General features: G+C 62.8%; 6 protein-coding genes across 6 annotated transcripts; 3 read left to right on the forward strand and 3 right to left on the reverse strand.

Annotated features, from left to right (window-relative positions):
• Nucleotides 1-108: 108 nt before the first annotated feature.
• Nucleotides 109-1008, forward strand: AMSG_02452 (uncharacterized protein; the record flags this gene model as incomplete). Its single annotated transcript, XM_013903917.1, has 1 exon — nucleotides 109-1008. One exon carries the CDS (start codon nucleotides 109-111, stop codon nucleotides 1006-1008), a length of 900 nt encoding a protein of 299 aa, XP_013759371.1.
• Nucleotides 792-2742, reverse strand: AMSG_02453 (uncharacterized protein). The gene is made up of 2 exons (XM_013903918.1): nucleotides 2653-2742; nucleotides 792-2246 (listed from the first exon to the last, which is right to left on the reverse strand). Exons 1-2 carry the CDS (start codon nucleotides 2728-2730, stop codon nucleotides 1035-1037), a joined length of 1290 nt encoding a protein of 429 aa, XP_013759372.1. The 5' UTR covers nucleotides 2731-2742; the 3' UTR covers nucleotides 792-1034.
• A 690-nt stretch (nucleotides 2743-3432) lies between these two features.
• Nucleotides 3433-5389, forward strand: AMSG_02454 (down syndrome critical region protein 3). Its single transcript, XM_013903919.1, has 7 exons — nucleotides 3433-3499; nucleotides 3865-4008; nucleotides 4100-4259; nucleotides 4366-4698; nucleotides 4849-4913; nucleotides 5019-5069; nucleotides 5157-5389. Exons 1-7 carry the CDS (start codon nucleotides 3446-3448, stop codon nucleotides 5271-5273), a joined length of 924 nt encoding a protein of 307 aa, XP_013759373.1. The 5' UTR covers nucleotides 3433-3445; the 3' UTR covers nucleotides 5274-5389.
• A 108-nt stretch (nucleotides 5390-5497) lies between these two features.
• AMSG_02455 (phosphoserine phosphatase SerB) lies at nucleotides 5498-6252 on the forward strand (the record flags this gene model as incomplete). Its single annotated transcript, XM_013903920.1, has 1 exon — nucleotides 5498-6252. Exon 1 carries the CDS (start codon nucleotides 5506-5508, stop codon nucleotides 6250-6252), a length of 747 nt encoding a protein of 248 aa, XP_013759374.1. The 5' UTR covers nucleotides 5498-5505.
• An 11-nt stretch (nucleotides 6253-6263) lies between these two features.
• AMSG_02456 (uncharacterized protein) lies at nucleotides 6264-7331 on the reverse strand (the record flags this gene model as incomplete). The annotated part of the gene is made up of 1 exon (XM_013903921.1): nucleotides 6264-7331. One exon carries the CDS (start codon nucleotides 7329-7331, stop codon nucleotides 6264-6266), a length of 1068 nt encoding a protein of 355 aa, XP_013759375.1.
• A 149-nt stretch (nucleotides 7332-7480) lies between these two features.
• Nucleotides 7481-8587, reverse strand: AMSG_02457 (uncharacterized protein; the record flags this gene model as incomplete). Its single annotated transcript, XM_013903922.1, has 1 exon — nucleotides 7481-8587. The coding sequence occupies one exon, from the start codon at nucleotides 8585-8587 to the stop codon at nucleotides 7481-7483; it is 1107 nt and encodes a 368-aa protein (XP_013759376.1).
• Between the last annotated feature and the right edge of the window lie 455 nt (nucleotides 8588-9042).

A 9042-nucleotide genomic window follows, 5' to 3' on the forward strand; every position in this document is an offset into this window, starting at 1 on the left:
TTTTTTTTTTTTTCCCGCCCTTGCCACTGTCCTCCCCCCCCCCCCCCCCCGCCCCCTGTGGACACCGCCTGCCTCCAGTCGCCGAGAGCCCACTCGTCCGCCGCCGTCATGGACCCCGAGCCCGGACTCGCAGCCCGCGTTGCTCTCCTCGAGTCACACGTCGCCGCCCTCACCGCCGCCGTCGCTGCGCTTCAAGCCGAGCGTGCCCGTCCTGTGCCCACCAGCGAGTCGCCGACCGCCCCGCCGCCGCACGCCACACTCTCTCCCAGCCTCGATATCCAAGCTCGACACGCTAGGCCACAATCGCCTCTCGCTCCGCCGCTCGTCACATTCTCGGGCTTTGGTGATGACGCGGACCGCCTTGCCACTCTTCGCGATGTGGTGCTGAAGCTCGGAGGCCGAGTCAAGGCCAACCCGCAGGAGTTTGACGCCGCTATCACACACGTGGTTGCGCTGCCCGGTGCACGAACGCTCAAGCTTCTTGCTGCGGGCCTCACAGGCCGCTGGATCATGCGGCCCGAGTGGCTGACGGCGTCGGCGGCCGAGTCGGGCTTTGTCGACGAGGCCGGCTACGGCGCCCGATTTCCCGTCGAGGACAACCCGTTTCGCGGCCGACGCCTCTACCTCGCCGACGCCTTTGTGGCCTCGATCTCCAAGACCAAGCTCGCCAACTTTACCAAACTCGCCTTTAAGCTCGGCCGCGCTGTGCGTGTCGACAGTGAGGCTGCCGCAGACATTGTCGTCGTCCCACCGCTGCCGGCGGGCGCTGATCCGCATCAGCGGCCGGTCCACCACCGGACTTGGCACGAGCTCATACACGCCATTCCCTCGTGTCCACCAGATGACGGGACAGAGTCTGGCCACGTTGACAAGCCCAGCCGCCTCCCGCCAGCGACGTCACCAATGGTCGTTCCCCGCGCTCGCGTCGCGCCGAGCGTCATTCCGCGCAAGCGCAGCCCGTCAGATGCAGTCCAGCGCGAGGTCAAGCGCCACAAGGCCAAAGCCTGAGGCCTTGATGCACCCAGCTGTCCAGTCTACGAGGCGGTGGCCTCCTGTGCCTTGCCTTCGTCTGTCTGACCGCCGGATGCAGCCTGCTCGGTCTCGGACGCGGTGCTCGCAGCAGCGCTCGCAGCCTCGCTCGCGGCCTTGGCATTGATGTTGGCGGTGGCCTTGGCCACAGCCTTGGCCGCCGCCTTGGCTACCGCACGATCCGACATGGCGATGGGCTGCGGCTCAGCCGAGTAGTCCACCGGCTCGAGCGTAGCCTTCATGCCGGCGTTCCAGCGGTGCGCGTGCCGGCGGTACCAAGTCCGCCCGTCCGAGTGGGTAACGGGGCACTCTGTGGCAGGCAGCGGGCAGGTGAGCTCGTGCTGGACGAGATCGCTCACCCGCTCGACAACAGCAGCCATCTCGTCGACGGTCCGTGACTTGCCGAGCATCGGACGGAGCTCGGGCCAGGAGGTCATGGCGGTGTGGAGAAACTTGAAGATGTGGCCACGGGTGACCTTGTTGACATAGGGCGGGTAGTCGCGCGCTAGTGCCAGGTACTCGCGCGAGATCTTGAGCTGGTTGGCAATCGAGAACGGCACGTTGGCAAAGATGTCTGGCCGCTCAAGAATGGCCTCGGAGAGCATGACGCCGTCGACGCACGTCGCACGCATGCACTCGTCAATGTCTTCAAAGCACTCGATACCGCCGTTGGCAAACACGGGAATGTCGACCGCCTCCTTGATCGCCTTGATAGCGCCCCAGTCGCACGGCCCGATCAGGTCCTTCTTCATCCGCCGCGTCCGTCCGTGGACCGTCAGGATCGAGCACCCCGCGTCCTGCAGCGCAAGGCAGAGCGCAATCGTATCGTCCACCCCCGACTCGAGAACACGGATCTTGCATGTGACAGGCACGGTCAGTCCGCGCGCAAGCGTGTCCACCATCTCTACAAGCAGCTCCGTCTCCTCCAGCAGGAACGCGCCGTAGTGGCCGCGCCGCGCGATGTTCTGCGGGCAGCCGAGGTTGATGTCGACCCCGGCCACGCGGTCCTGTACATCCAGTGCGGCCTCAAGCAGGATCTTGGGGTCGTTGCCGCAAAACTGTGCCAGTAGCGGCTCGTCACCCGGCGCCACCCGCAAGTTCTTCTCGCGGTACTCTTCCGACCGCACCCACACCGCCGAGTTGAGCATCGGCGTTACACACAGCTCTGCTCCATACCGCCGCGTGAGGAGGCGAAACGCCAGCTCGGAAGCATTGACCTGCTCTCAGCCCCATCGTCCAAGTTGCCATCGCCATTGCCGCCATCGCCATCGCCCGTCGCCATCGCCCCCGTCGCCATCGCCCCCATCGCCATCACATCCATGAGTCCCGCTCCCTCGGCCTCGCAAGCCAACGACGCCGCCCTGCCTCGGCGCTCCCTACCTTTATACACCACGCCCCGTCACCCATACTCGCACACAACACATGTGCTCCTCCCTCTGACATGTACACCGGCTACAGCAACCGCGAGCCTCTTATTTCACTCCCTACGCCCGAGGGGGATCATACGAGTCCATGCGCTCGCCGCCGGTTGGATGGCATCGCCCTTCCGCTCACCACCCACCGCACACTCATGCAGCCAAGCCGCCCCGCCTGCAACACTCACACCATCACCTCCATGCATACCATAGGTGCTACAATGTACTTGGGCGAGCCGAGTGAACGGTAGAACTTCCACGCCGAGGCGATGTGCGACGATGACATCGTGGTCAGATTCAAGAGAGGTGGATAATGCCAATCACAACGAACTCACGTGTCATGGATTAGCCGCGAGTGAGCAGAGAACACGCCCTCATGTAGAGTCTGATCTGGCTGTGGTACTGCATGGGCATGGCGTCGGTGTGTCGTTTACGCGCAACAAGAAGATGTGGTCCGATATGGCGTGCTCATTATCCCGTGAGAAAGACATCCATGTCGTCAAAGTCCGGCCGGAGAGAATCAGCGATCAATGCACAACGAGCTGTTCGAGTGCATGTCCTGGCGGGGCCACTCTCCTCGCACCCACACACATGCAAACCATGTTCGATCGATAGATAATGCACATCTATCTTGGCTATCACACTCCAAGCCACCATCGCACTCGACATCACTCCCTCCCTACAAAGATCTAGCCTTTCCAGAGCTCAAACAACAACGCATGCAACTCTGGACGGCCTTCCCAGCACCTCCTACCCAGCCCATAACGGCTCATCAACTGTTCTTCTGCTCCATCAACACTTCCAAACTCCCACCCATACTCGAATCACTTGGTCTCAGCCAGTTCTTGACCTGCGTGTCTGCCATCGGCCTGTCGCATCTGCCGACGTGTCGACCAGCCGACCTCCCGACCTGGCCGCCCGCCCCCGGTCGGTCACGCGCCGGTCCCTCCGCCACCACCCACCGCCCCTTCCTTCTCCCACCTGACGCAGACAGACCCAACATGTCGTCACTCACCGTTGTACTCAAGCGGGTAGACCGCATTTACCGTCCTGGTGTACGTAACGGGAGCTGGGAGAGCATGCCGTTGCCAGGGGACAGTCGAGGCCATGTAGTCTTGGCCATTGTCTTGGCGGCCACCCACAACACCAGCAAGGACGACCATGCCACTATACAGCAGCAGCATGATAGCATATAGCTGCGACGACATGGTATAGCAGCGAATGCTTAGCTAACTCCCCGTAGCCATGCTGTGCGCATGCGCATGCACATGCACATCCTGAGCAGCGCTGGCTGTAGGTGGTGGTCTGGGTGTGCACGGGTGTGGAGACCGTACAACTCACATCGACAGGCAACGACGTGTGGTGTGGGTGGATGCTTGTTGTCATGAACACATGCTTATATGCGGGTGTGGTTGTGTAGGACATGGTGGAGGGCGTGGTGGTGGTCGAGTCGGGCTCTCCTGTCTCCCATCAGGGCATCAACCTTACCTGCACAGGTATGGTCACCATGCAGCTGTCGGCCAAGTCAGTTGGCCTCTTCGAGAGCTTCTACAACTCGCTCAAGGTACGTAGTGACCGTAGCTGTTGGTGTGGTTGGTATGGTTGGCAAGAGCGGGGAGGGACTCACAGTGATGACGGTGGGGGTGACGAGCCAGCCGCAAACCCTGCTCAACGTGGAGATCGAGGTCGCCAAGGCCGGCAAGCTGCCCAAGGGCCGGACGGAGCTGCCGTTTGCCTTTGAGCTCACGCCGGCAGAGGGCGCCCAGCTGTACGAGACGTACCACGGCGTGTTCATCAACATCTCGTACTCTTGCGGTATGTTATAGGGAAGATTGGAGCGAGACAGGGGCGCGAGATGTGTGGTCGTATCGATAGAGTGAGTGAGAGAGTGAGAGGGGAACTCACACGTAGAGATGCACAGAGTGCGTGCTCGCGCGCAAGGCGCTCTCGCGGAACCTCAGCCACAAGGTCGAGTGGCTAGTGCAGGGCGAGGGTGTGCCGATGCCGGATCCGTCGCCGATTCCGTTCAAGATCACACCCGACACGCTGGAGAATGTCAAGAAGCGCGACCGCGGCTCGGTTCCTGAGTTTTGCATCACCGGCAGCATTGACTCGTCGGTCATGTCGCTCACCCGGCCGCTCACCGGCGACATTGTTGTCGAAAAGTGCTCGGTGCCCATCCAGAGCGTCGAGCTGCAGCTGGTCCGCGTCGAGACTTGCGGCTGTGCCGATGGGTTTGCCAAGGAGGCCACCGGTAGGTGCCGCGACTTGGGGGGACGGGGAATGAGGGGGAGGTGGCGTCGGTGTGGGAGCGAGGAAGCTGGGAGCCCGCATGTACAGTAGAACTCACCATGGACGGGCGATGATGACGGTCGGCGATGGTTGCGTGGCGTTGTGCGAGCAGAGGTCCAAAACATTCAGATCGGCGACGGCAATGTCTGCCGCGGCCTTGCGATCCCGCTGGTTATGGTACGTGGTGAGCGCGCGCGCGCGTGTGTGTGTGAGTGTATGTGTGTGTGTGTGTGTGTGTGTCACGATCATCAAGCAACTCACAATGCCTTACGATGGTAACAGATCTTCCCGCGGCTGTTTAGCTGCCCGACTGTGGCGTCGCGCAACTTCAAGGTACGTTGTCTGACGAGCAAGAGCAACTGCCCATAGCCCTCTCCTCGTTCCCTCTCTGCCGACTCACACCTCACCCTCCTTGCACAGATCGAGTTTGAAATCAATCTCGTGGTCCTCCTCGAGGGCGGCTACCTCGTCACCGAGAACTTCCCCATCCGATTGATCCGCGCCAAGGACGACCCCAACGGCGGCGTCATTGCCTGATCTAGCCCAGCCCAAGCCCCACCCACCGAACGGTGTGCGGCCAGGTCGACACGACTGCTCCCTCGGCGCTTAAACCGCTGCGTCCGAATGACTGTACCGTAAAGGGTTAAACCCCCTTTGCTCCACCACCCCTCACTCCCCACCCCCACCTAGCTCTACCACCCCTCTCTTACGCCACTCTCTACCTTCTATGCTCCGTGCTGCACGTATGGCGCTCACATCCACGCCTGGGATGCTCACAGCAAGCATGGCGACCATTCGAGTGGGCGAGTCGCGGGCGACCGAGGCCACCAGCGCAGTAGCGCGGCCGGCCGATGCCGACGCTGCCGCAAACGTGTTTGCATCGGTCAAGTGCGTGGCCTTTGACGTCGACTCGACAGTCTCCACCGAGGAGGGTATCGATGTGCTGGCTGCGGCGCTCGGCAAGGGCGATGAGGTGGCCGCTTGGACGAACAAGGCCATGGGCGGCGACGTCACTTTCCAAGAGGCCATCAAGGCGCGACTGGACATCCTCAAGCCGACCAAGGGCGCCATCGACAACCTGGTTAAGACATCGCCCATTCCAATCACTCCCGAGATGCCCGAGCTTATTGCTGCGCTCCAGGCTCGCGGCACAGCGGTGGTCTTTGTCTCGGGCGGTCTGCTCCCGCTCGTCCGCCCGGTCGCCGACGCGCTCAACGTCGACGATGTCTTTGCTATCGATCTGTACTTTGACGACCTCGGCGGCTTCCTCGACTTTGACCGTCGCGCGCCGACGGCTCGGACCAACGGCAAGGCGGACGTCCTCCACGCCCTTCGCTCCATCCACGGTTCGGTCGCCATGGTCGGCGACGGGGTGACTGATCTCGAGGCCGCGTGCGAGGCCGATGTCATGGTTGGCTTTGGCGCCAACGTCGTCCGCGAGCCGGTCAAGTCTGGCTGCGACTGGTGGGTGACTTCGGCCCGCGAGCTCATCGACGCTCTGAGCAAGAGCGAGTAAACGCTAGCTGCTCACAGAATGCGGTCGACAACATGCTCAAATATCCACGGCTCAACGCCGAGCGCTTTGCGCAGCGCGTGCATGCCCAGGAGGCCTGCCGCGAGCGCGGCCTCATCATCGCCGGCTCCAGTGACGATGCCGCGCTTGCGGAGCGTCGCAAGACGCCGCGCATCAATGTATCCGTCCAGCTGTGGCATGTCGGGAAAGCCGAGCGCGTCGGCGAGCTCGGCACCGTCAGGGTAGCCGTCAAAAGCAGCGCCGAGCTCGGCAAAGGCCGGCGCGGCGTGGCCCGGCGCAATGGCCAGCGCGTGACCAAACGCCGCGAGCGCAAAGATGATCCGCCGCGCGAGCGCAACGTTGGCGTACCCTCCTACCACGTCATCTCGGACAAGCCGACTGGGCAGGGCGGCCGCGAGGCCGTCGACCGCAGCTGCGGCGGTATCTGCCGCAACGTGGCCGATGACCAGCTCGCCGAGCGAGGCCACACCAGCGCGCTCGCAAGCAGAACCAATCTCGCGGCAGAGATTCTGCATGGCACAGAGCGCAAACTTGGTTGGAGCGTCGACCTGCTCGTACACACCCGGGCTCACGGCGGTCTCGGCAAACTCGGGAATGCCGTACGCTTGCGAGAGATCGAGCCGCGAGAGCTGCGCCAGAAAGCCGGCGTCGAGCTCAGGCCGAGTAAGGTACAAGCCCATGAGCCCAAAAGCTGCAACGTCCTCGGCATCACGTCCAGAAGCAGCCTCCACGTCAGCCACGTGCTCCGGCTTGAAGGTCAGCGCCGCGGCGAGCGCCACAAAGTTGGCGTGGCTCGCTGCAGACTCAAACTTGAGCGGGAACCGCAGCGCGCGTCCCACAATGAGCGGAACACCATCACCAGAATCTGCTTCTGTCCCTGCCCCTGCCATTGCCTCTGCATCTGCGCCGCCATCGCCGCGCTGCGCCGCCACCACCGCATCAACAGCAGACCGCAGCTCGGCGGCCGTCGCCGTCACCGCCTCGGCATCGACAGTAACGCCGTTGTTCTCGGCAGTCTCCTGGAGTGACGCCAGCTGATCCGCAAGACTCTGGCTCGTCATGTAATTGTGTGTGTGTGTGTGTATGGCTGGATACGGGTATCTCTCTCTCTCTCTATGTGTGTAGGTGGGTGGCGTAAAGTGTGAGGTGTGTGTGCCGGTCGCCGGTCGCCCGGTCGCCGGTCGCAGTCGCCCGGTCACGACTTGCACACTCACAAGACCGGAATGTTGAGGAAAAACGCGAGACAGGCATCGGCCTCGGGGTGGCCGTGGCTTGAGACAGCCCGGATATAGGCGTCGAGGTCGATGCGCCGCTGCTCAACATTGACGGTGCCAAAGACAACCTTGGGCGGAAAGGGCGGAAGAATGGAGCCGATGGTGGTACGGCGGAGCGACTCGTGGAGGGCGAGAAACTGCGAGTAGCGCCGCTGAAAGGTGCGGCCAGTGGAGAGCTCGATGACGTACTCGACGTGCTTCTTGCCGTCCACAACAACGTTAACGGCGCGCGGGACAGCGGCGGTGACCGAGGTGACCGACGGGGCGCCCGGCGACGTGCCGCGCCCGGAAGCCATGACAGTCAGCATCTCCTCGTTCTGCTTGGTGGCAATCTTGGCCTCGTGCTCGAGCTTCTTGACCTTTTTCTTGAGCTTGAGCAGCGCGCCGGTCTGCTGCATGATCACCTTGTCGCGCTTCTTGACCTCGAGCTGCAGCGCCTCAGCGACGGCGGCCTCCTCGTCGAGCCTGCGCTCGAGAGCGGCGATTTGCTCCTGCTGCGCCGCGACAAGGTCGGCGAGCTCAGCCTTGGCTACTTCAGCCTTGCCTACCATCTGTGACAACGCGTTAAGGTCGTCTTCGACCGAGTACCCCGCCCCGCGCGTGAGCGGCGCGGCGGTTCGCGACGACGCCGATGCCTTGGCCGCCGCCGCCAGCACACCCGTGCCGAGCTGCAGCTTGGCCGCATCCGCCACACCGGAAATCTGATGGCTGCGGCGCTTCATGGCCGAAGCCCGCATCGCTTTTCTCTCCTCCAGCTGCGACGCGCTCAGCTTGACCCGTGTGCGGAGCCACTTTTGCCGCCTCACATGCGCCTTGCGCTTGCACTCGGGCATCCATGTCGAGAGCATAAAGTTGAACGCATACTCCCAGCCCTCGTCATCAGTCACGCCCTCTGCAATGTGCACGTGCCACTCATCGTCCCACGTCCATGACGAGTCTGTCAGCGGAATGAGCTCTGGATCGTCGCGCGGTGTGCCGTCGACCGTCGACCACATGGGCCTATCTGCCGGATAGAGGAACTTGGACGAGAACGACGAGAACATCGTCAATCGTCTGCAGCCCATGCCCATGCCCACGCCCCATGCCCATGTCCCATGTCCCATGCCCACGCCCAGTTCCGCAGCCATGCCCCACGACCACATCACCAGCACCGCCGGCACAGATCACCAGCACCGCCCACGCAGATCACCATGAGTCCCACCACCACCACCACCACCATCACCACCATCACCACGCTAGCCAAGCCCAAGCATCGTCCTTACCTCTCATTCAGATACACGACCTCTGTGACTCTCTCCCCCCCCTCCCCGTCTCCCTCCCTCTCCTTCCCCTCCTCAGCAGCACCTGCCACCTCGTCCACCGACTGGCTCACAGACGCCAAGCCCCCACCAGCATCCCCTCCTTCCCGTCTTTGTTCTACCTTGGTAGACATTGTCCAGCTCACAAAGTCACCGACAGGTCTTCCACCAATCACCTTCCTTCCCCCCCCCCCCCCCCC

The sequence above is a fragment of the Thecamonas trahens genome (genome assembly GCF_000142905.1).
Source record: "Thecamonas trahens ATCC 50062 unplaced genomic scaffold supercont1.15, whole genome shotgun sequence".
Classification (NCBI taxonomy): domain Eukaryota; order Apusomonadida; family Apusomonadidae; genus Thecamonas; species Thecamonas trahens.